Below are 25,417 nucleotides of genomic sequence, written 5' to 3'. Positions count from 1 at the left end.
ACCATAAGAAATGATATCTCAGGAATTAAGCAATTAGTTGGGGAGAGTTTCTATGAATACTAGGAGAGATTCAACAAATTATGTGCAAGTTGTCCCATCATCAGATTTCTAAATAACTACCCCTTTAATATTTTGATGAAGGCTTACGCAACATGGAGAGGAGCATGATTGATGTTGCAAGTGCTGGTGCACTAGGTGACATGACTCCTGTAGAGACTGGACATTTGATTGAGAAGATGGCTTCTAACTCCCAACAACTCAGTGTGAGAAGTGATGCCATAATTGTTAGAGGAGTTCATGATGTAGAAGAATAAGAGAAAAATGAAAAAGTTAGAGAGTAAGATTGATGCTCTCACCATATTTACCTAACTTGCTGTAAATTAGAAGGTTGCACCCATAAAAGCTATACATCTGCCAATGATGTCTTGCCAAGTGGCAAAAGCATGCATCTCACAAAAAGAGAAGAAAGAGAAACTTATAGACCACTCTTCCTAAGGGCCCCACAAGCTTTTAGAAAGATTTTCCTTGTGGGAGCAACCTTACGCACCAAGTTAGGGTAAAATCCTTAAACTCATGCGTCTCCTTAAGGCCCGTCTTCTTTAGGCCACTACACTACAACCCCAAGACCCAAATACAAAGCCCCAAAAAAATCCTAGACTACTTGACCCATAATACAAGGCCCAAAATAAACATACTCTACTAAGAACAAAGATAGGCCCAAAAGATAGGGCTTAGGCCTACCTTCCACATATGAAGCTCATCCTCATCTATGCACTTGACCATGGCTAGGGTGTTTCTCATTAGATACATATAAATATTGGGTTGGATTATGGTGATAGTTTTTCTCCAGTGGTACAAATGACTTTGGTTTATTTATTTATAGCCATAACTGTTCTTCAACCTCTTTATCAACTGGATGTCAAAAATATTTTCTTCATTGAAGATTTGTAGGAAGAGATTTATTTGGAGCAATCTTTTGGATTTTTTTCTCAAGGTGATGGAATACTGCCCAACAAACATTCTTCTGTGTTCTCTTTTTCTATTTTTACCTTTTATTGTATATGTTTCTTAGCTTGCAAGGAGCATGAGTTACTATTAATAACTAGCTCCACTTTTCTAAGAGACACTTTTGAGATCAATGAGAATTTATGAAACTAGAAACAATTCTCGCTTGAGAGTCAAGGCTAGAAAGTCCAAGGACCTCCTCTAGCCACCTTCCAACACACCTCCTTCATTTTTCATTTTTCTCCATTAATGTCCTCTATGCTTCTCTCTCCTCCACGCTGCACCACTCCTCAGCAGCCACATTTAGAAAACTCAATTCTCATTAATCTAAAAAGTGTCTCTTACAATAGTGGAGCTGTGTATTTATAGTAACCCATGATCCTTGCAAGCTAAGAAACGTATACAATAAAACAAAAAATTACAAAAAGAGGACATAGAGGAATGTTTGTCAGGCAATATTCCATCACAAGCGGAGTCTTCTGGATTAGTATGTCATCTTCCCAAATCTTTATATGGCCTAAAATAGTCTCTTAGGACCTAGTTTAGAAAATTTAGAAACATTGTTCAACAATTTGGAATGACTTGAAGTAAGGCAGATCATTCAGTCTTTTACTATCACTCAAGTGCTGGATACATCTATTTGATAGAGTATGTTGATGACATTGTTCTTAAAGGCAATGACCACCATCACATCTCCTAGATGAAACATCTTTTTAACCATTTTCAAACCAAAGATATTGGCAAACTCAAATATTTCTTGGTTATTGAGGTAACATAATCCAACAACGGTATTATTATATCTCAAAGAAAGTATGCATTGAATATTTTGGAGAAAACTGGGTTTATGAATTCAAAATTTGTTGATACACCTATGGATCCTAATATTAAAATCATACTAAATCAGGTGAAGGCTATTTCATATATTGAGCAATATTTAAGATTATTTAGAAAATTGAATCATCTTTCAGTTACTCATCCTTACATCCTTACATTTCCTTTGCAATAAGTACGCTGAGCCAATTTTTCAATTCCCCATGTGAAGATCGTATATAAAGTATATTTCTCAATTGGAATGCAGTCATCCATCCGTATATTAAAGTACATTGAATGATCTCCGGAAAAATGTTTGTTATATGGTTCCAATAATCATACAAGAGTTGTTTATTATAAATTACCTGGAAAACACTAGAGGACGGGGGGGGGGGGGGGGGGGGGGGGGGGGGGGGGGGTTGAATAGTGTTAATGTAAAACTTTTCACAAACAATGTAATAGGACTTTAGTCGAGAATTGAAAGACTTTACGCAAATAGTTAGTTGCTCGACTTTGGGAACAGTAAAATCTTTTCAAGTGCTTCTCAGTTGTTAAAATATTTATATTGCAGCGTTTTTAATAAAACTTCCTTTTCAATAACTAATTTTTTAATGGAGGAAGTATTTATATTAAAAGTAAGTGCAACTGCACATTTTGTAAGAGAAGCATTGAAGAGAACAAAGCAATAAGCACGCAGTCAATTTTATACTGGTTCACACCATCGAGCTACGTCCAGACTCCTCTAACACCTTAGAGGATTCCACTATAATCTTCAACAAGATTACAACTGAGTATTCTCACTACTCCTGGTATCCCTATTAAACTAATAACCCTTGTCACCTTGACTAGTTGATTTTCACCACTCTTGATATCCCTAGTCATTGATTTATGGGTTTACATAGGTATGGAAAAATTCTAAAATATGGACAAGATAATTGTTATTTAAACAAAAATAATTTGGGTTGAGTTGTTTAGGATTTTGGACCGAGCTGTTTTAAGTTAAAATGATCTTTTTTAGGTTGAACCGAGTTGTAGTTGAAATCGAGCTATTTTAAGTCAAAATTAAGTTGTTCTAATTTGAACCAAACTATGTTAGTCTTTTTCTTGTTGTTAGTCTTTTGCTGAGCTATGTTAATTTTGACCGAGTTGGGTTAGCTTGTTGGTGGAGTTGTTTTCGTCTTTGGTCGAGTTGTTTTCGTTGTTGGCTGAACTATTTTTGTTGTTGGCTGAGTTGTTCTCGTTGTTGGCTGACCTGTTTTCATCATTGGTCGAACTATTTTTGTCTTTGCTTGAGTTGTAGCAGTTCTATTTGCTAGATATTTTATTATTGGTGCAATTTCTTGTTTTTGATTACTATATTATTGGTGTAGTTTTCAGTTTTCGTTTGTTGTGTTGCTTTGTGCATCAGAGTATTTTCTGGTTTTTATAGTATTTGGTGCAGATATTGGATGTTGTATTATTTAATGTATTAAATGTTGAGTATTGGATGATGTGGTTGTGTGTATGTCTTCTCTTGTAACTGTAAGTTGAAGTTGTTTCATTTTCGCCCATAAGGCTTTGGTGAGCACGAAAAAATGGGGAAACTTTGTTTGCCCATAAGGCTTCGGCTTGAGTTAAGTACAATGCTTTGACCATAAGGCTTTAGTGAGCAGACAAAGTTTTTACTCATAAATTTTGAAAAGCAAGGGAAAGAAAAAGCTTTGTTTCACTCATAAGGCTTTGGCTTGAGCTAAGTATAATGCTCTAACGTTAAGGCTTTGGTTAGCAGACAATTTTTTTACTTGTAATTCTTTTGGAAAGTATGGGAAACGAATATGACTGTAAGGTTTTGGTGAGTAGGCAAGGTGACTGTAAGTTACATGGAAAAGACATACTGATTGGTTATTACATTATGGTAATGTAAATTGGTTATTCTCATGACTGTGGTTATGGTTTATGGATTGAAATTGTTGGTTTGAATTCTATAAGTGACTAATATGATTGGTGTATTATCATGGGTTGTTTCTAATTAGCTCACTCTTACTTGTTTGTGTATATTGTGATGATTGTATAACTCTTGTTGTTATATGGAAGTAGATGTTGATATAGATATTATTGGAGACACATGACGGTGAAGAGATACGTTGGGGAACTTTTGGAAGATTTTGGAAAACTTTTGGAAAAATGTTTTTAAGTTGTAATAAGTGAAAATATTTCTAACTTTGGGTTTTGGTTTGGTTTTAACATTACTTTATGCTAAAAAAAATAAGGTTTTGTTAAATTTCATTGCTATGTGATGGTATCAGAGTTTATGTTTTATTTAAGTTAATTGGTGATATACAAATTACAAGCTACAGATCAACATTCCATTCACAAAAATTATGGATCAAATTCCTACCTATCCAAGTTTATGAAAGACTTATTGATAAAGAAAAGGATAATTTGTTAACAAGATAGGATGAAGCTAGATGTTGGTTGTAGTCCAATAATATAAAGGCCCTCCAAACAAGGCCAGGCATTAAGTCACTCAAATAAAATAGAAGAAACACCGAGCTATTCGAGTAAAACCAAACAACTAAAAGCATTATACCGCGTAGAAAATAAGCTTGGCCTCCCAATACATGAGTACGAGAGAAGCTCTGTATTCTAGTGCCCTAGTATAGGAATAACTTGGAATCCCAGTGTTCGAGCACAAAAAAGCCATTTAGCGCCCGATTATAGGAACAACTCAGCATCGCAATGCCCGAGCACAAAAAGCATTTCAGGATTTCCAGTGACCAAGTATAGGAGCAACTTGACCCTCTAGTATATAGGTAACTCAATAAAAGTACAAGAACAAATAACAACTTGGCATGACACTGCCCAAATGCAAAAGTAAGAGCAAATGAACAATCCAATACCAAAGTGGAGGAGTTGTTTGTTGCTCTAAGTCCAAACTAGGACTAAAGAAGGCGGCCTGCCTCTTTCTCCAAACTCTCACCATTCACCGCCAGCCCGCTAGTCAGGAAGTTGACACTCTCTTCAACCCAAACAAGCAATATCAACCTCAAGGCTAGCAAATTTGAACAACACAATCGGAATTTTGTAACAATTCCAGGTCTCTGTTTGATAGCTCTCGATTGACTTCAATACATAAGTCAACCATGTTAATATCTACACCTCCTTCATTCATAGAGCCTAAAAAGAGAAGACACAAATCTCGATCAAATTTAGTACACAAGTTGACTAGATTGCCATTTTCACCTTAACCGCCTTCATTCGAAGAGCCTCAAAAGAGAAAACAAGAAACACGAGGATAAAACTCGAAGAATAGTGCAAAAAATGGTTGAAGAATAGCACTAAGAAGACTCAAGGGATGACAAAGAGGAGGAAGAATGAATAGTGCAAAAAATGGTTGAAGAATAGCACTAAGAAGACTCAAGGGATGACAAAGAGGAGGAAGAATGAAGTCAGCAATATCAAAGCGAAGTCTGTCCGAAGACGACAGCATCGAAGTGAAATCTACCTAAAGTAGGCAGTTCCAAAATGAAGCTTTCCCAAAGACGAGAGCATCAAAATGAAACCAGGTCAAAGAAGGAAAAATCAAAGTGAAACCTGCCCAAAGTCAGCAGTGCCAAAGCGAAGCCTACTTGAAGTCGACAATATCAAAGCGAAACCTTCCCAAAGATAGCAACATCGAAGTGAAACTTGCCCAAAGTCAGTAGCGCCAAAGTGAAGCCTTTCCAAAGACGACAACATCAAAATGAAACCAGCTCGAAGACGCTAACATCAAAGTGAAACCTACCCAAAGTCGGCAATGCCAAAGTGGAGCCTGCCTGAAGTCGACAACATCAAAGCGAAGCTCGTCTAAAGCCGACAACATCAAAACAAAGCTTGCCTAAAGTCAACAACACTAAGTAGAGAATACCTAAAGTTGGCAGCATTAAGCAAAGGCTACCTAAAGTTGACACTACTTAACAAAGCTTCCCAAGATGACTGCTTTGCATAAAGCTTTCCTAAAGTTTGCAACACAAGTCGGAAGGACTATTCTTACACAACGACTTTCTAACGAGATCGATTGGGGACTAATCCACTTATAAAGCTTGATCGAAGGACTAATCCACCTGAGAAGCTCAACCAAAGGGCCAATCTACTTATGAAGCTTTACCAAAGGGCCAATTCACATACAAACTCAACCGAAAGGCCAATCCAAAAATAAGCTTGCCTAGAGGGCAATTCCCTTGCAAAGCTCGACCAAAGGACCAATGCACAACAAGCTTGGTTGAATGGTCAATCCAACAATAAACTATACAAATCGGCCAATGCTTGACCAAGAGATCAAACATGATCATGTATGCCAAACCAAACTCCCAAGACTAGAGGACTTATGTTCCTATCTAACCCAATAGACATACTAAAGAACACGACCCAACAAGGCCCATTAAGCCTTTCAACTTTGGAACAACCCAAACATACTTCTATTGGGCAATATTCACATATCATAACTAATCTCAATAGTTTGATATTATGGTTATTAATCATGATGAGGTATCATTTTGCTAGTATTAACTACTACTATGTTATTATGTACTTGAGTTAACTATTATTCCAATAGAAACATAGGTCCACAAGTCATGTTGATCCTATAAAAACAATTAATATTCTCCAAGGAATACTCACTTCATACTCACGCAATATCTCATTCTCATATTCATAGATCTTAAACTTTCTTATTAACTTCTTGAAGAGTCTTTGCATGTCATTTTTTCCGCTTCGTGAAAAAAGGAATTTCATTCCGACTTTCAAAAACATTTAAGTCACTTATAGGATTTCGCTACCTATTTATAAATCCACACTCAAGATTCCGGTAAAATCAATTTTATTTTCTAATATTTTTTCTTTTACCATATACTATTGATATCTCAAATATATAAATGAAAATATTTTGCAATAAATTATTTTATTAATGTTGCTTTATATTTATTTGTGAGATTCTAAATTTTAGATATTACATTCTTTTATGATTATGATTGGTAGCATTTATTGATATAGAAACAAATTATTGTTCGATTAATATTGAATACTATTTTCCTAAAAGATAATTTAGAGAATAACATAATTTATTTAATTCTTTTTAGTTTTAGAAGATAATAACAATATTTTATTTTTAAAGCTAAATAATTAACACATGTACCATTTTATTGTGAATCATTAAAATTTCAAGTGACATGTAAAGTTGGTGATTACGGTATATAATTTTTAATCCTTAAAAAATGTTGAATAATTTCGATGTCTATGTTCATTAATTTGGATTTTTTTTATAGATATATATTGAATTTTTGACCCAACTATCATTTTCCTATTTCCGTCGTTGATCATCCCATAGGTATAGGGCTAACAATGACATGCATCATAAGTATACATTATTTATTATTATATTAAGATAAAATGTTTCCGTATTCTTTCTACTAAACTAATTTCTAGTTCTATGTTGTTTTTCTCAAAGTAGCAAACCTTAAAAAGTTTACTTGTCGAATTTTCATTTCTCTCCTACTTTTTTTTTTCATACACGCAAACAAAGTGTGATATAATCCTGATCACATGGTAATTTTAACTTATCCATGGAAACATTCATTTTTGCTAAGCAAACTTGACACGAAGAACAAATTCCATCGGTATACCTAAACTCTTTATGAGAAAACTAATGGGACCATCATTTTCTTAAACCATTCATGAACACAAGACAATAAGGTTGCTATTTAATTTAGCTAAGGTTTGGTTAATTCTAGGTAGTGCTCAAGGTCGAGTGTGAGGGATAATTAGGAGAAAGACAACCAAGTGCAAGTAGTAGCATGTTTTAGGCTTTTTTAGTTTACTATTTTTTTATTTATGATAATTTAAAACATATACGTAAGATCATACTTAAGATAATGATTTGATTAAGAGTCCATATTATCAAGAACAAACAAAAAGGAGACTAATTTACAAATGAAGTTGAAAAAGGGAAAACCCAGGACCTTAGTTAATCTCACAATATCAAAGCCAAATCATTGCTGCTTAAGAATCACAAATGATAATGATAAACGTTATCAAGAACAAAACATTATAATCACTAAAAAGGACTGACCATAGTGACATTAGTGATTCTTAAATATCAACGTCAGATTATTTGAATTCTTAATTAAAATTGTATTAGAAGGTACAAATATAAGCGTTTGGTCAAACGAAAATTGAACATTGCTTGACATATTGGGGTATGAGATTTCAAAACAACCCCACTTGACACCTCTTTTTCCCAAAAAGAACAAAAACAAAAGGCAAAAACTAAAGCTAAAGATTCGAACAAAACATGCGCATAAGATTGTTCTTATCCGTGCTAGACTAACATTTTAAGACTCTACTAGTTTATCTGTAACTCTTGTTACAAGTAATGTATATCGACACTTAACTTCTATTCGTATTCCCCAGTCTAAAAGAGTGCATGTACTATCAACATTCATAACTAACTATTATTTATTGTCAATTAAATCAATATCACAAAAGGCAAATCTGATGTTAAGAAGCATCGCTTAACCAAACAATTGATGTAAAATTATATTTTTTATTTAATTTTCCCCGTACTTTCTGTTTTTCCCCCCAGAAATATAATATTTTTTACCTTGTAAGTTTTGACAGTTTATTGAACTTCATAAAATCTCACACATGTAATAATTTAATTTAATTTAATTCTTACAACTCACTCTTTCATAAGGTTATTAGTCCCATTTTCATCAGGGAAAGCACAAACACTTTGCCACACCATCTGCATGTATTAATTAATGAAATTCTAACCTCCCTTCCACCGGATTAGATTGAGTAGGAAGTACTGTTATTTTATACCAGGTATTTCAAGCAAACACAGGGGTTCCAGTTCCTTCAGAAGATGAGGGCTGCAAGGCTCGAATGCGAATGTCATATTTTGTATGACTGTCCACTTTGGAGCTAGGAGATGATTCTGCTCCGTCTGACACAAGAGGAAAGGATGTAGTGTAGCCATTGTATGCGTTTCCAATATGGTTGCCACACTTGCGACAAAGAAGCTTGGTTCTTCGGCGAAACAAACCCCATGAGTGCTTATCAAAATGCGGCACACACTGAATTTCATCAACCTGGGTAAATCTGCTAAGATCAATATTGAAGAATGATATAATACCTCGCTTTATGGACTTCCCATATTTTGATCCGATGGATGAGGTGTTTCGGTTAGAGGAGGATAGATTCAATTCATAACCACAAGTACCACAGCTGCAAAATATATAACGAAAAGGTATTGTAATTTTAACAACAAAAATAAACAACCCAGATTAATAGCAGGTAAATCATCGGCAATATTAAGCTTGGTCTTTAATGTGACTTCAACAATTATAATGAACAAGTTAAGAATACATTTCGAAGAATACAAGATTGTCATCACAACTAATCATGTTAAAAATATACGTATTTGCATCTAATAAGACTACCATTTTTGCTTACAACTAAAGGAAACGGGACTGGAACTTTTGCAAGCTCAAACTACAGCTCTTACATGCCATCTAAACAATCCAAAAGACACCCATCAATCAAGCCTTGGAAAAATTGTAAAGAAATTTAACAAACGACTAAAAATACTTAGAACTTACAAAATGGAAGCTAACCAACTCCTTTTCTATTTAAGGTGTTCCATTGCAGTGATTGGCAATCTAAGTGTTTACCAGAACTTGAGTAAGCCGAACGTGGAAATATAATCATGTTTTAAACATCCAAGTTCTTATAACTCTTTATAAACATATATTCCACAAAAAATCACATTACAATCATTTTTCATCATTCAAACTTCATTATTTTTGTATGCTCAGAAACCAATCTTTTTTGAGCTAGAAAAATTCACAGCATGATAAATTTAACTCTCAGAACAAGGATTTTTTCCATATAAAAGAACTTGTTTGAAGAGGAATCAAGCATATGCTACATACATGTTAGTAGTATCCATATAATATAAAAAAGCATACAAAATATACCCTTTTCTTTTCAAAGTGCTCAATGTTAATTTATAACTCACAACTTTACAAAAGCTAATCAATATTTCATGAGATTGAGAGTAAGCAAGCCTTTCCTTTCCCACGTAAAGCAGATCATCATTTCAATCAAATACGATCTTAAACGCTTAACATATCCAATTATCAAAACACTCCACAAGATAGCAAAACTTGATAATAGAGACACAAGCAAACAACTCTAATTCCAACCACTTTCAAGAGTAATATGTCATGAACACTACTATTCAAGCTGAATTTCTTAGTAGATGCAGAAAATCTAACAATTCAGATTTAAAATTATAGTTTCAGTATGGTCGCAATCCTTAATATTATAAAAGATAATAGACAATTGCACCAAATGTAGCCAAAATCGCGTTCCCAGAAGCCTCAAAACCTTGCAATCACATACCGTTTTTAAAACTTTGCTTAATATGGAAGAAAACAAATAGAAATGTCTTTTTTCTTGAGAAGAGGAAAAAGACTGAGTAACTCTCAATCTCTCTACAGTGATCATGTAAATCCTACTCGTGAAAGTGACTGAGAGTACCCAATTTAATCATCTATCACCAATCTGAATTCTCCTCTTGAAATTAATAGAATGAAAATGTTCCTTAAAATCAAGTTACTTTAATGAACACTACATGGGCTAAAAATTAACAATGAAATTTTACAAATTAAAATAATATAATAACAAATAAAATACATATCACGATCGACGGTGCAGAACTATTTCCCGAACAATTCGATTGCGATTCACCAAAAAGAAAATTTACCCTAAAAAGAGAATTAACGAATTTAAGGAAAGTGCGATGACGACGAGTTAGAAAGCGAACCTATAACGGACATCTCTTTGTGAGGAGCAAGATTGGTAGGAGTAAGTTCGGTTAAAGTGACCGTCTCGCTTGAATACGGAATCATCCATCACCTCTTAGAGTTTCCCGGCGGCGGTGGAGGCGGAATGCGGAAGAGCCACCGTGGCGGCGAGGGGCCAGCGAAAGAGAAGCCAATTGATGGAAATTTGGTTTCTTTCGGTGAGCAGCGTGCTACGGAGAATTTGGAGCGCGATATTAACCAAACCAACCGAACGCGATCGATACGATACCGTTTTGTCAGGGAATGAAAGACGAAGAAGATGATGATGACGACGAGGGAGATGAAGCTTGAGTGAATGAAAATGGATTTGGAAGTTTTAATCTTTTATTATTATTTTCTTTTAAATATTAGTTATTTATTACTGTGTAAGTTGATTTTGTTTTTTAAACCGCGTGGGGTAAGTTAAAGGATTTGATCTGTCGTGTGTGCCTAGCGTTTCGTACTGTGCTTTATTGTTTAGGTTAAACCCTTCAGTAATCCATGTTGGTTTTTTTCTATTAGATCCATTTATTAACTTTTTTTCTCAAAAGAGTCTTTAAAAAGTAAAAAATTGACTCAAAAATTGAATTAGATCTCTACTCTACTGTTAAATTGGATTAATAGAATTAAGTTTTTTATAACGTGACAGGTTGACGTGATTAATTTTTAATACGTGACATAACCATATGTGGAATTTCATTATATTATACATTTCAAAATTAGGTTTTCTGAAATGTATAATGTGATTACGAATTAGGGATCAATGAAATTAGGATTAAAATTCTGAAGGAGAGTGTTATTCGTTACGCGAAATCGTTACTGGAAAGAATATTTGTTTAGGGCTTTCGTGTTTGATAAAAATTGAAAATGAGAGTGTTCTTCGAGCACAAAAGTTTCATGAAATCGAATCCATCACCGCATTGTGTCCTAATTTGGAGCCCTTTCTCGTGGCGTGCACCTTCGATCTGAGATATATAGGTTTCTTTGAGGACGACATGTCTAATTGCCCGAAGCTCAAGCTCCTTCACTTGGTCGATACATCGTTGTTTTTGAATCGCAGAGAGGACGGGGTTTCGGGGAAGAAGATGGTAGGGTTAGCCGTGCTACTCTAGTGACTTTGTTCTCCGGACTTCTCTTTTGGAAGAGTTGGTCTTAGATGTTAGTAAAAATTTGAGGGATAGTAGTTTGGTGCTGGAAGTGTTGGGTTCCTCTCACTAGCTATACCTAATTTTTCTGATTCACAATTTTAGTATAATTTAGGTCCAATCACATTCTTTTTGATGATGCAGATATTTTGTTTGGAGGTGCTAGTTCTCTGGCTAGTGGTTTGTTCATGTGTTTTAATAAAATTCTATTATGGAATTTATCCAATAAAATTCTGATTTTGGAGGTCTTTTATTAGCACACATTTTGAAACCATGTACAATTTTTATTGAAAACATTTGTCACTTGCTTCTGTTGCAGAAATACAAGCACAGGTTCCGGTGTAGTGTTCCTAAAATGAATAACTTTTCTTCTGTAAATTTTATTTATCTGATTCTACCAACTTTATCCGTAAATTATGCAATATATCAGAGTGAGTGGTGGGTTGATTATTTGCTAGCTTTTGAATAGAAAATTCCAAACCTATAATAACCATTCAATTATTTTATGTTATGATTCATTTAAAAGGAGAAGATGTCACATTTTGTATGACTTTCTACATAACTTGTAGGTTTAAAAGGAGATTCAATTTGTAAAGACAACATATTTGTATTCTATAGTTTGTTGGTGCTTTTAAAAGGGCATCAAAAATTTTGTTTGGATAATCCTTCCAAGAAATAATGTAAGACAAGAAAATTAAAGACTAAAATGAATTTAGTTTTACATCGACGTAACATACTTCTATGAATATTCAAGAAGAAAACAAATAATAAATAAATTAGAGGTAATTAAGAAAAAGAAAAGGAGAGAAAAATAATAAATAAACAATTAGAACCATAACTTCATATCAATACTCTCAAATTTATCTCCTGATTGAAGGAGCACTTTGGATCTAAGGTTGACAGAGTTGTCCTCTGCTATGGACTTTATTCTTTATCTATTGATAACTGCGCAGACCTTGATGATATAGGGTTGATTGAAATTATCAAAGGGTGTTCCAGGCTGGTTAGCGCCTTTGCGAGAATCGCGAACTCCTTGCGTCGTCATGAGACCATGCCGTGAGAGCTCTAGCGCCTTCGTTTCTTCTTCCTCGAGCAATTGCGAGAATCAGTGCATCATTCATCTCCGTGAGTATTCTTTTTCACAAATCCACCAACCTACAAACCCAGAACATCATAAAACACTGAAACAGATGAAGAAAGCAGTTGAAGATGATGAACCCTAATTTGAGTTTCAATTCTCAGAATTTTTTTTTTAATTATATATTTTACGTAACAACCTGTGTTTATACCACGTATTAAAAATTAACTACATCAACCTGTCATGTCATCAAAAACTTAACTCGTTAATTCAATTTAACGGCAGAGATCCAATTGAGTCAATTTTTCACTTTTAAAGACTCTATTAAAAAAAATTAATAAAGAAATATAATTAGAAAAACCCAACGTAGATAAGAACTACTAAAAGAGTTTAACCTATTGTTTATGGCCATAGTACTCTATAGAACGGTTAGAAGAGAAATACTTGACTGTAAAAGATAATGTTTTCTGTATCGCAACAGTAAAATTCCAATCACAAACAAAAAGTTATAAAAATATAATAATATAAAAACTACATATACTAGTGATTCTTCAATTAAATATTATAATTATATTGATATTATTTATCTTTCAACATATTTTATTTATAATTATATATCTTTAATTCCATAATTTAATTATTTATAATATTAATATTAATATATTACATCAACAAGTTAGTTCGCATAAGTTTGTATCATATTTATCGACTTTTAGTTACATTAGGTTGGATTCACATTATTAACCTATCAAAATTACGAAATAATATTTGTAAATTTATCCTAATAGATTTCACGAAAAGCCCTATATTAATAAGTCACCAAAAACCAATAATTCAATGTGAACTTAATAACAAATGTTCAAAAAAAGATACCAGAATAGTTCATCCTACAATTTTTATGTTAAGTCATTCCACAAATCTAAAAGAAATAAAAAATATAAATCAACCCTAATTATTTTCAGACATATAAGACTAATGTAGATTAAGTTGTTACGAAAAATATTAATAGAAAATTCTTTAGTTCCAATTCGTTGGTAGGTTAACTTAGGACGATAAAATTGTTGTTGTAAATCAAAATAGAATCAGTTATAGGTTTTCATTGTAAAATTGTATTCACTTTTAATAGTGAAAATCAGAAAAGCTTTATACATTTACCTGATTCTCTTTTCTTCTTCATGTTTTCCTTCTGCTTTCTCCCTCTTTTCTACAACTTCTCTCTTCTTTCTCTTCGAAACTCTAGATGATACTAAGAGCTTAACAAAAAGATTTTTGTGGAGTGAGTGAGATCAAGGTCTGCTGGAGTGTGTATCCAAGCAAGAAGTGTTTTTTGAAAGTGAAAAATCCTTGAGGTGAGGAGATCTAAGAAGCTTCAAGATTTGATCAAGAAAGATATTGCAGGGTTTGGAGCAATACAGGGGTCACTTCCAGTGTTTGATAGCAAGTTGTTTGATGATTGGCACATCAAGATGGAAGTCATATTTAGTTTCCAAGATGTTGTAGATGTAATAAGTGAATGTCTGCCTGAATTGAGCTCAAAAACTACTAATAAAGATAAAAGAAACCACAAAACCACAAAATGCAGCAGAAACTTGACAGTAAGGCATGAATTTTGCTTTATCAGTGTGTTAGTACAAAGATCTTTAATAAGATCTCAAAGGTTGCTACTGCTAAAGAAATCTGGGAGATATTGGTGAAAACCTATGGGGATGGTGACAAGAACAAGAAGGTGAGATTGTAAACATTGAGAAGGCAGTTTGAAATATTAACCATTGATGAAAGTGGAACTGTGGCAACATATTTTGGTAAGTACAGGAGCTTGTTAATGCTACAAGAGCATGTAAAGATTGCATTACATATTAGTATGTGGTGGACAAAATTCGGAGAACCCTAATTCCAAGATTTGATCATGTTGTTGTGGCTATTGAGGAAACACGTGACTTGGAGATCTTGGAGATTGAAGAACTCCAACATTCATTGGAGGCACATGAATACCATATTAATGGGTGAAGACACTGTCAAGAACAAGTGCTTCAAGCTCGATCTCAATACAAAGGTAAGAAAGGGTTCAAAAAGGGTGACAAAAGTAGCATTAATTACAAGGAATCACACGAACATCAGAGTGAAGAATCCAGTGATCCTGTAAAAGGAAAAAAGAATAAATCTTACACCAACTCTGATGGAGATAAAGAATTGAAGTTTGATAAAAAGAAGGTAAGGTGCTATAACTGTCAGAAATTTGGTCATTTTGCAAAAGAATGTTGGAAAGAGGATGGAGCAAAGAACAAACCAAAAGAAAGAGTGCATCTTGCATAAGATGACACTTCATATTCAGAGACTGTAATGTTAATGGCCAACAGAAATGAAGAACAGTCAGATGATGAAGTTTGGTACTTGGATTTAGGGTGCTCAACACATAAGACTAGGAAGAAGGAGTGGTTTGTAAAAATGAAGGAAACCATGCAAGGGAGGATTAAGTTTGCTGATGATAGGAGTCTTACAGTAGAGGAATCTGGTAGAGTTGTTTTGAGAGCTAGTGATGATAAAGAAGTTGTGATTGATGAAGTGTTGTATGTGTCAGGGCTGGAAACAAATTTGCTAAGTCTAGGTCAGCTGCTCTAAAAGGGATTTATGATGAAAATGGAGGATAATTGTCTCAGTATTTTTGGTTAGAATAAAAGATTGATCATTCAAGCACATTTGTCCCAAAAGGACATTTTGTGCGGTGATGAATGCTGTCAAACATTAATGCTTTGTTGTTTCTGAAAACAAAAAAGAGTGGCTATGGAATTTGAGGTTTGGACATCTAAACTTTAGAGATTTATCTCAACTGAGTCAACGAGAGATGGTTAAAGGCTTGCCTATGGTTGAAATTCTTGAAGCAGTGTGTAAAGAATGTGCTCAATGCAAGCAAACTAGAGGAAACTTTCAGAAGTTCTTGCCTCAAAGGACAGTAGAGAAGTTGAGTATGGTATATTCAGATGTTTGTGGTCCTTTTCAAACTAAAAGACCTAGAGGCAACATGTATTTCTTGCTGTTTGTTGATGATTGGACCAGGAAATGCTGGACATACTTGCTATCAAGGAAAAGTAAGGTACTTCAAGTTCTCATAAAATTCAATAATATGGTGGAAAGGTAGGGTGAGAAAAAGATAAAAATCCTGAGGACAGATGGAGGAGGAGTGTATACCTCAATGGAATTCAGGAAGTTTTGTGAAGAAGAGGGTATAGATCATGAGATTACCCCTCCTTATACCCTACAATACAATGGTATAATAGAGAGGAAGAATAAAACCATTTTAAATATGGTCAGATGTATGCTGAAGAGAAAGGGTCTCCTAAATTTTTTATGGGGAGAGGCTAAAAGAATAAAATCATTTTAAATATTGACAACCACTTATATCCTCAACAGATCTCCAACAAAAAGGCTAAAAGGTGTTACACTAGAGGAAGCATGGTATGATTTGTAGTAAATACTAGTAAACCTTGATTATTGGCTTTTATCAAAAGTAACATTATACCTGCTGTCACATAATTGACTTATGCTCAACAGATTATGTTTTAGGTCATCTACTAAAAAAACATTATCAATAGAGAGGGAAGTGTTTATACCTATCTTTTCAATGCCTATTATTTTGCGTTGCCGATTTCCACCAAATGTGACAATTCCTCCCTTTTTTCTCTTGAGGTCTTGGAACATAGACTTTTGACCCGTCATGTGTCGCGAGCATCCACTATTTAGGTACCATGATTGGGGTTTCGTTGCTGTCATCAAGCGAATTTGTAAGAAAGATGATTTTGGTTTTAGGTACCCATATTTCATTGGGTCCTGTTTTGTTAGTTTGATTCATTTTCCTTCTTCCAAATACTATAGCTTTGTTATAGTTGTCCTTCTTAGGTTTAGAGCAATGATCAGTTTTAACTTCGAATGTACTATAAGAGTCATTGTCATTAAACCCTAAACCTCGTTTGTTAGATGAATGTCTACATCGTCTGACTAGAAGTCCTAGACGTTCATTTTCTTTAAACGTTTTGTTTAATACTTTATGAAAGTTATCATTTTTGTGTTTGAGGAGCTCGATACGTCTGGCGTCTCCAACAATGACTGTATTTTCTTCAAACTTTTTATTTTTCAAAATGAGTTTTTCATTTTCTCTTTTCAAAACATTTAGTTGCCTTTCCATATTGGTAATTTTTTTTTTGTTGCAAATTCTTAACATCATTACGAGACAATGTTAATTTACTTTTCAAATCTTCATTTTCTTTTGACATTCTTCTGTTTTGTTTTCTTGTAAGTTGAAAAGCTTCTAACAATTTGGAAGAGTTTAATAACAATACATGATATGCATCAATGCTAGAATGTAAATTAGAAAAGTCTATCTTTATTTGATGATGATGAACATCGAGAATTATTTGATGAACATTCAAAGTTCTTTGATGAACATTTATTGTACAAACAATTTTCTAGCAACAATATTCTTAAAATTTGATTTTGTTAATATTTATAGTTTAAAATAGTAAAAGTTAAATTACTTTAATAATAAATTCTTATTGGTAATGGGAATTAATGATTTTGTCAAATTTTCTTAAAAAAACATAGATGTAATAAAAATAATGAGTTTGTTTTTGTGATAAAAGCGTATGAATGAAGTTGAAATAATATCAATGTCAAAAATCATAAATTTCAAAATCTTAACTTTACAATGACAGATTATTTTAAGAATTTATTAAATTTGAACATTCTAGTTATTTTATTTATATTATCTATTTTTTCAAGAGAAATTTAATCAGTAGGATGGTGGCACAGTTGGCTCAGCCTACGCCATCCTGATGTCGAGAGTTCTAATCTCCCTCATTCCATTAATGTTTTGTCAAACAAATAATGGACCTTGCCACTGAAGTGTAGGTCAATCTAACCTATCTACTAACCATTTATATGGGAAAAAAACTTTAAAATGTTTTTTATAAGCTAAAATTACTTTATGTAGACATGATGTTGTGAAAGTTTATCATATTTAGTTTCTTTAAAACGATAACTTTTAATTTATGCAAAAATTAAGATTCTAAGTTTTTATCATTTCAACTTAGATTTTATAGATAGAAGGGAATATTGGTCAAGAACACTTTATTCTAACTTATGACTCGGCTTAGCAAAAAATGATTCTTTTTAATCAAAGGTCAGAAGACATAAACCCTGCACAAGATTGGTAAAAAAAATGATACAATAGATGCCAATTGAATGTTGTCAAATCTTTTGTTTGAATGACAACATAGGCCTGTTTTAAAGCTAGTGAAAAGAATGACTTCTGCCAAGGTTAATTCACTATATCCTCACTAAATTTCTAGCCGGATTCCACTCTTGGTTCTAGAGAAAAATTTTGCAAAGCCATTTCTACTCCTCTCAGAACTGACATGATTTGGCATAGCTGGTGATGATGTTGATGAAGATGATGAAAGTGGTGAGGTCTCCTCATTTTTGTTCAAGGGTGGACAAGAGCTACCATCAGCCAACCTTGAAGAAATGGAATCTCTTTTGGGTGAAAATGTGCCATTGGAATGCAACTTCCACATCTCCCCACCAGCCTGAGCAATGAGTGATGGACTTGCAGGAATGCTTGCAGTGTCAATAAGGAAATCTTCTAGTGTAGCCAGAGATTTCAACTGATTTCCCAATGATGCTATGGTTTTCTGGCACTCAGCAAGCTTTCCAGCGGCCAGTGCTAGGTCCTCCTGGCATAGACAAGACCACATCCATTACATGAGTTGGAAAAAGTATATATATATATATATATAACCAATTCCTTAGACAAAAGTTATATACATTTCTATGTAAGATATTTTAGTGATTTCTCCTTTTCTAATTGAAGTTTTACTTCAATATCTTTGTTGGCATTTAATAGAAGCCTCTTTACATATATTATCAAGATGAAACGTAATTCTAATTGGACAAACACACCAAAAGACCCTGTGGGACTGTCTAACTTTTGTCCTTCCCAGTTTGTAAAAAGATGAATGATAAAACATTTAATATAGATGTCAATGATGACCAACCTGCTTAATCTTCTTTTCTCCATATGAGCTAGCAGTTGACCTGAGCAATTCTTCCTCCAATTTCCTACACTTCATTGCAATTTCTTTTGAAGTAGTCCTCTCCTTATGAACCTCTTCTTCTAACAAATCAACCTTTGCAGATTTGCTTTCCAGCTTCTCCTCCAGGTCCTTACACCTCAATGAAATTTTATCTGACACAGTCCTCTCTTTATCAACTTCTGCTTCTAATAACTCAACCTTTTCAGATTTGCTCTCTAGAACTTCCTCCAGGTCCTTACACTTTTTCGCAATTTTATCAGACACATCCCTCTCCTTAGCAACTTCTGCTTCTAATACTTCAACCTTTGCAGATTTGCTGTCTAGCACTTCCTCCATGTCCTTCAACCTTTTTGCAATTTTATCTGACTCCTCCCTTTCCTTAGCAACCTCTGCTTCTAACAAGTCAACCTTGTCGGATTTACTTTCTAGCTCTTTCTCCAGGTCCTTACACTTCATGGCAATTTTATTTGACACAACCTTCTTCTTATCAAGCTCTGCTTCTAATGTGTCAACCTCTGCAGATTTTCTTTCTAACTCTTCCTCCAAGTCCCTAAACTTCATTGCAATCTCACTGGAGACGGCCCTCTCCTTATCAACCTCAGATTCTAAGAATTCAACCTTCACAGATAATGTCTGAGCCTCAGCCACTATGTCCAGTAGATGATCTTCTACCCTTTGCTTTGAGTTGTAGGCATTTTCTAGCTCTCTCTGCAACTCCTCCAATTTCTCTCCTGCTTCCTTCAACTGAAGTTGTGACTCCTCAATACATTCTTCACTTTTCATCAAAGCTATCTCTAGTTCAGCTTTATCAGTTTCCACCTTCTCTAATTTCTCTTTTAACTCATCCATGTGCTGATTCATGATCTCAAAGTCTACGCTGAGAGAGCTTTCTTTGTTTATGGATTGATTGGTAACAACTGACTCTTGGACCAAGCTTTCCTTCTTAGTTTCAGGCAATGCAACAAGTCTTTCCATTTCAAGAAAATCGTCCATGAGATCAAGTTTAACAGAACGGGATGGAGTTTGTCTGCACTTTTCATTCTTGAACTGATCAAGCTCGGCAATTAGTGCAGATGCCCACGAGTCAGAACAACTTGGCTCAAACTTGTTTGGTTCTGATCCATTCATCTTGTGAGCTTCAATTTCCACTGCAGTTTGCCGCTCTGCACTGTCTGATTGACTATCTGTTAGAGATTCAACACTGAATGAGGACTGAACAACGGATTTATGATCATTAACTAAGGAAGCTTTAGAAGCCACACTCCTCAATCTCCGGCATTCGGCTTCAAGCTTGGCTACTTTCTTGATGCTTTCCAAATGCTGCTTGCTAGCTGTCTCAGCAGCTTGAGTGCTTAGATCCCTCTCAATTGTCCTGATTTCCAGCTCTTCTGATTGAACAAGAATCTCATGCTTGAGAGTCATGTTCTCTTTCTCCAAACATTCTACCTTTCTATACATATCAAAGTCAATTGAAGACCTGGTCTCTGAATCATCTAATTTCTTTTTAAGCTCTGCGAGTTTGCTCTGAAGTTTAATTTTGGCTGATTCCAATTCTTGTGTCTTTTTTGCAACAGCATCACAAATACTCTCTTCATGCTCTTCTCTCGTCTGTCTTAGCTGCCTAACACACTCCTTAAGTGCTCCGTCTAGATGGGTGACTCGATCTTCCAAAACTGAATTCCTGAGAATGACTGTGTCAAGTTGCTTCTTCAAAACTGCCACTTCTTTTTCAGCCTTTTCCCAGCCTAAATTAGTGAAAATGTGGTCCAATTAATAGACAACCCAAAAGGGATAGAAAGAGAAAAAGATGGAAAATACCTATACCAAAGAATCATACCAGGAGATAACTGTCATGCCAATGTCAGCATGTAAATGTTCTGATAGGTCACATGTAAGCCTATTGATCTAAAGTACTGTTGAGGTGATTCAGGTGCAATTAACTTTCAATCTCTATAAACCCTACCTAAGTCCTAACCCCTCCATTATGATGAGGAACTTACGGGGTGGTTGTCTAGTTCAACATTCAGATGATGTATTGTTTTGTAAGCACATGCTGGACAAGATCAATGCATATTGAAGACAGTATGTATAATCAAGAAATAAGGTATAATCAACAGTGTTTTTCTGAAAAATTACAGGAAGAAATAGAGGAATGCACCTGCAATAGCTTCTTCAGCAACTTTGGCATGCTGCTTAACCAAGTCTTCTTTGGCATTGACATTCACTAGTGCAGCAGATAGCTTCTCCGACATGTTACTCAACCCATCATTTAGAATATCTTCCTTTACATCTTTTATGTTTTCATTTTCTCCATTTTTGTCTTTCTCTGATGAACCATCACTTGCAATGCCTGTAGCTGGTACAGTTTTAGGGGTGACTTCTTCCGGCAATTGTTCATTGATAAATGAACTATAGTCAACTGCTTCTGCATAGACAGTAGCTTTTGATGTGACATCAGGTGAATTATTGCTTCTACTAGGAGATTCCTTCAGTCCCTCCTATTTTAAAGTTTCAAAGATACAAAAGTACTAGACTTGTCAGAAAAGAAAGGATGAAAATTGATGGTAAACTTCATTCAGACATGGACATTATGCTAAAACTACCAGGATCAGAAGCCAATTTCCAGGAGAAGGCACAAAAAATATGATATTCAAGGTTGAATTAGACCAACGACTAGCAGAAAAGCTATCAAATACATTCTCGAATGCACTAAACATAGACCGAATTGGATTCATTTTCGGAACAGATACTACTAAATACAGGCTGCAAAAATGTGAACTTAATTTTGTAATACTATATAAAACTTGAATAATCAATGAGTTATGTATTCAGGTCGTTTATTCAAATAAATTATGCCTAAACATAACCAGAAATCTAACTATTTTTTCACATAGGAGACAAACCAAAAGGAGGGACAGGTAGATTCTGCCTTAAGAATCTAGGGTGAATAATTAGTTGAGGAACCTACTTTTATTAAAAGAACCTGTCAACTCAAGATGACTTTTTCAGTCTTTTGTCACAATTTCCAAAAACACAAGATTAAAAATGAAGCGTATGAAGCGTAAATATTTATATTTAGTGATTATAAGAACAATTCTATTATGTATATTCGTCTGAGCGGAACAACAGAAGAGAAGAAAGAGCACAACCAGCGAAACAATCTTAGCTTGACACTAAGTGAATAACAAACTTTATACAATAACAAGTAAGGAATCTTATAGTTCATCACCAAAAAGGGGAGTAAAATTCTAATTCAAATATTCTGACTAGTGTCTGTGAGGTGATAAAGTGAATCCAAATATTTTGAGACAACCAAATGCTAAAAGCGTCTCAGATTAGGTACCCCATTTGGGTACTGTTCCAGATTGTTCATCATACCTGTTCATCTGAATACCTCTCGGAATGAGAAGAAACAGATCCTGAACTTTCATTTTCACCAGGGCTCTTCTCAGAAGACTTTCTCTTCCACAGCCATCTCTTCTTATCCATCATTGGGTCTAACAATCCAATATTAGCTTAAAAAATGCAGCGCATTCATCTGCCCAAAATAACCTAAATGTTCAGAACCTGGTTCAAAACCCACCTAAAATCCAGTTCAAATTGTCAATTTTGTGATGACGAAAAAACATGAACAAAGATGCTCCAACGTTGTGGGGCCAACATTCAGAAAGCAGAAACTAAGAAAAGAAGCTTCCACTTTGATAAGTAACTAATCTTAAAAAAAAAAAATTGATATGAGAAAAAACTTTGCAAAATATTCTGCTCGATGTTGCCCATAAACACAAAAACTCAAACTAAAAGATGAAATCTTTTAACTCCAATATCATAAGCTAAATCCCACACAATTCTAGGAACATCTTTGAGACTCTTTTTTCCCCGACACTATTGAAATTTAAAATCCAACAACTACAGAACATTCTGCAGCACATTTACTATCCCGTGATGATAAAACAGTAACCGGAAGCACAAAACCGGTTAAAAGACATAAAGCATATAACCCAATTCCCAGATGAAAAAAAAAATCAAAATCCAGAAACATAGGCTACCCATTTCAGCCATTGAACTAAAAATGCCCCAAACACTCCCAAAAGTCACTGAAAAAAATTAATATAAAAAAAAAGACTTCAAACAAGATAAAAAACAAAAGACTTCAAACAAGAAAAAAAAAAGATCAAATACCTTTGACCCGAGAGGCCAAGTGAACCAACCCAACTGCAGAAACAGCTGGAAGCAAACAATAAATGGAGGCAAAAGAATGGCTGGGAGTTCAGAGTGGGGATTAAAGAGTGCAGAAGCAAGGAACAAAGGTGTTAAATGAAACCAATAAGAAAGTTTAGGAACAATAAAGAAAAAGGGTAGGCAAACACTCTGTAGAGTGTCAGAAACAGTAAGCGTTAACAATTTCACATAGCTACCACTGTGGGGGAAGTAACAGGTAATGAATGGAGGTCCTTCTTCTTGTTTTATTATTACTTACCTTTTACGTTTATTTTGGAATATTAAAGTTTCAGGGCCACGTGAGGGCCACGTGATTGTAAATGCGTCAGAGTTGTGAAATTCAAAGGTGTGTACTACTAGTGTGAGTGGGGGTGTGTGATAGTGGGGGTGTGTTTGTGTTAGACTACAAACAACTTTTTCAGCTTTCTATGGAAAAGGTTTTTTGTTTCCTTTTTAATGTACTACTGATTTGAACTTGAGTTGTTCTTGTTCCCGCCCGTGCACCTTTACTAATACATTCTTCACATAATCCATGTTTAAGGCTTTTGTTTCATATATTAAGAAAAATAACTACTCTAACATCAAGGATTTTTTACTCACCCATTATTCTCACTCTTTTTTCCAATTCATTCTAGTATTTTTATTTTATCTTTGAACTTAAATATAAACAAAACTCTATATATGGTAAATTTAAACATAACTAAACCTGACTAATTCCATTTTATTTAATGATATTATTCTCCAATTACTACGGTGCCTTCTATTTTCAATACTTTCTTTTTATTTATCATACTAAGTCATAGTGAGAGATGATAATTATACTAGTAATTTAAAAAAATGTTAGTTTAACTGAAATTATTAGAAATGAAAAATGTTTCTTGGAAAAGTAATTTGTTGTGATAAATTAACAATTAAATTGAAATTGTACCGTATGACCAACCTGTCTTTCATTAACTCAATGGTCAACATTTTTAGAAGAACATTATTTAAGTATAATTTCCAACCTCGATTTTTACAAACAGAACAAGGACTCCACAAACTGTTTGGTCAGGTATTCATTAGGCACCCACATTACAAATTTACCATATTTATAAGTAAAAAACATTTATATGCTTTTGGACCGTAATTAGGTCAATCTTAATTAAAAACTCATTTTAAAAACTATAACTACATAGGTAAAGTAAAGAGATAGGTGATTATATTTATTGTGAATTTAAGACTTTAATGTGATAATGAATCGATCATAAAATTGACTTGAGCGTCAAAGTACCTTTGATAGATACTCACTCATATAACTTGGAGTTCGAACACTGAGGACTGAAGATAATCTTGTAACAGATACCTAAGACCATGTTGAATGAAAAAGTATTTTGACCGTGATTCTCGACTCCACACCTGGAACAGAAATGAAAATAACATAAAATTTTAATATTTTATATTTTGGTTGCTATTGTTATATCAAACATTTATGTTATGTTATTATTAAGGATTTGAAAAAGAATGACTAGATGAATTTTATTAATTTAAAGATAAAGTTTGTGTTGTTTTTTTTAAAGTATTTGAAGGTAAAAATCGAATAAAATTTATGAATAATTTATAAGAAAAAGTTTTAATAGATGTAAGAAACAAAATCTGTTCTGTAATATAAAATTATTTTAAATTAATTTAAAAAAATGTTCATAAATAGTTTTAGAAAAATGTAATAAAAAAAACAATGTATTTGGTATAAAAATATATTATAAATATTTTTATATATTAAATATTATTATGGTATTAATTTTTCTTTTAATAATAATTATAAAAGTTATGTATTTTATTATTATTATTATTATTATTAATGGTTATAAGTGCATAATAATAAAAAACACGATTTGATCAGCATTACATCCACGAATTCAAGAAAAATAGTATTATTAATGATTATTAATCATTATTATTACGATTAAATTAAATAAAACTTTAAAAAATAATAATCAAAATAATGTTTCAATAAAATTGTGAACATAAGAACATCACATTTAAGAAACAAAGTTAACTTTTTTAACCCATATCTTAAAGTCAAATGATAATATTAAAACTTATTATGGTAACGTACAACAAAATACATAATATAATTTAAGATAGATCAAAGTGAGAACTCTTCATTCAAATAAGGAAGTAACCTATTTCAATAATATTACGAAGGTTTAATTATTCAGAGGTTCATATTTA

General features: G+C 33.6%; 2 protein-coding genes and 1 non-coding gene across 4 annotated transcripts; all 3 read right to left on the bottom strand.

Moving 5' to 3' along the window:
• LOC128193414 (small nucleolar RNA R71) lies at window positions 1–106 on the bottom strand. The gene has a single exon (XR_008244635.1). It is a non-coding gene; the product is annotated as a small nucleolar RNA R71 (small nucleolar RNA).
• An 8,342-nt stretch (window positions 107–8,448) lies between these two features.
• Window positions 8,449–11,030, bottom strand: LOC108337363 (uncharacterized protein At4g08330, chloroplastic). Its single transcript, XM_017573880.2, has 2 exons — window positions 10,661–11,030; window positions 8,449–9,057 (listed from the first exon to the last, which is right to left on the bottom strand). Exons 1-2 carry the CDS (start codon window positions 10,747–10,749, stop codon window positions 8,661–8,663), a joined length of 486 nt encoding a protein of 161 aa, XP_017429369.1. The 5' UTR covers window positions 10,750–11,030; the 3' UTR covers window positions 8,449–8,660.
• Window positions 11,031–18,045: 7,015 nt separating this feature from the next.
• On the bottom strand, window positions 18,046–23,459 carry LOC108338678 (filament-like plant protein). Of its 2 annotated transcripts, none has more exons than XM_017575708.2 (5): window positions 23,168–23,459; window positions 22,367–22,571; window positions 21,147–21,486; window positions 18,950–20,733; window positions 18,046–18,628 (listed from the first exon to the last, which is right to left on the bottom strand). In XM_017575708.2, exons 2-5 carry the CDS (start codon window positions 22,478–22,480, stop codon window positions 18,233–18,235), a joined length of 2,634 nt encoding a protein of 877 aa, XP_017431197.1. In that variant the 5' UTR covers window positions 22,481–22,571; window positions 23,168–23,459; the 3' UTR covers window positions 18,046–18,232. The 2 variants fall into 2 exon arrangements, with proteins under 2 accessions (XP_017431197.1, XP_017431198.1); XM_017575709.2 differs by having other exon boundaries at window positions 22,367–22,526.
• Window positions 23,460–25,417: the final 1,958 nt, after the last annotated feature.

Source organism: Vigna angularis, chromosome 7, assembly GCF_016808095.1.
Source record: "Vigna angularis cultivar LongXiaoDou No.4 chromosome 7, ASM1680809v1, whole genome shotgun sequence".
Taxonomy (NCBI): Eukaryota; Viridiplantae; Streptophyta; class Magnoliopsida; order Fabales; family Fabaceae; genus Vigna; species Vigna angularis.
Note: the sequence above shows the minus strand (reverse complement) of the source record. Positions and strands in the feature narration are given on the sequence as shown.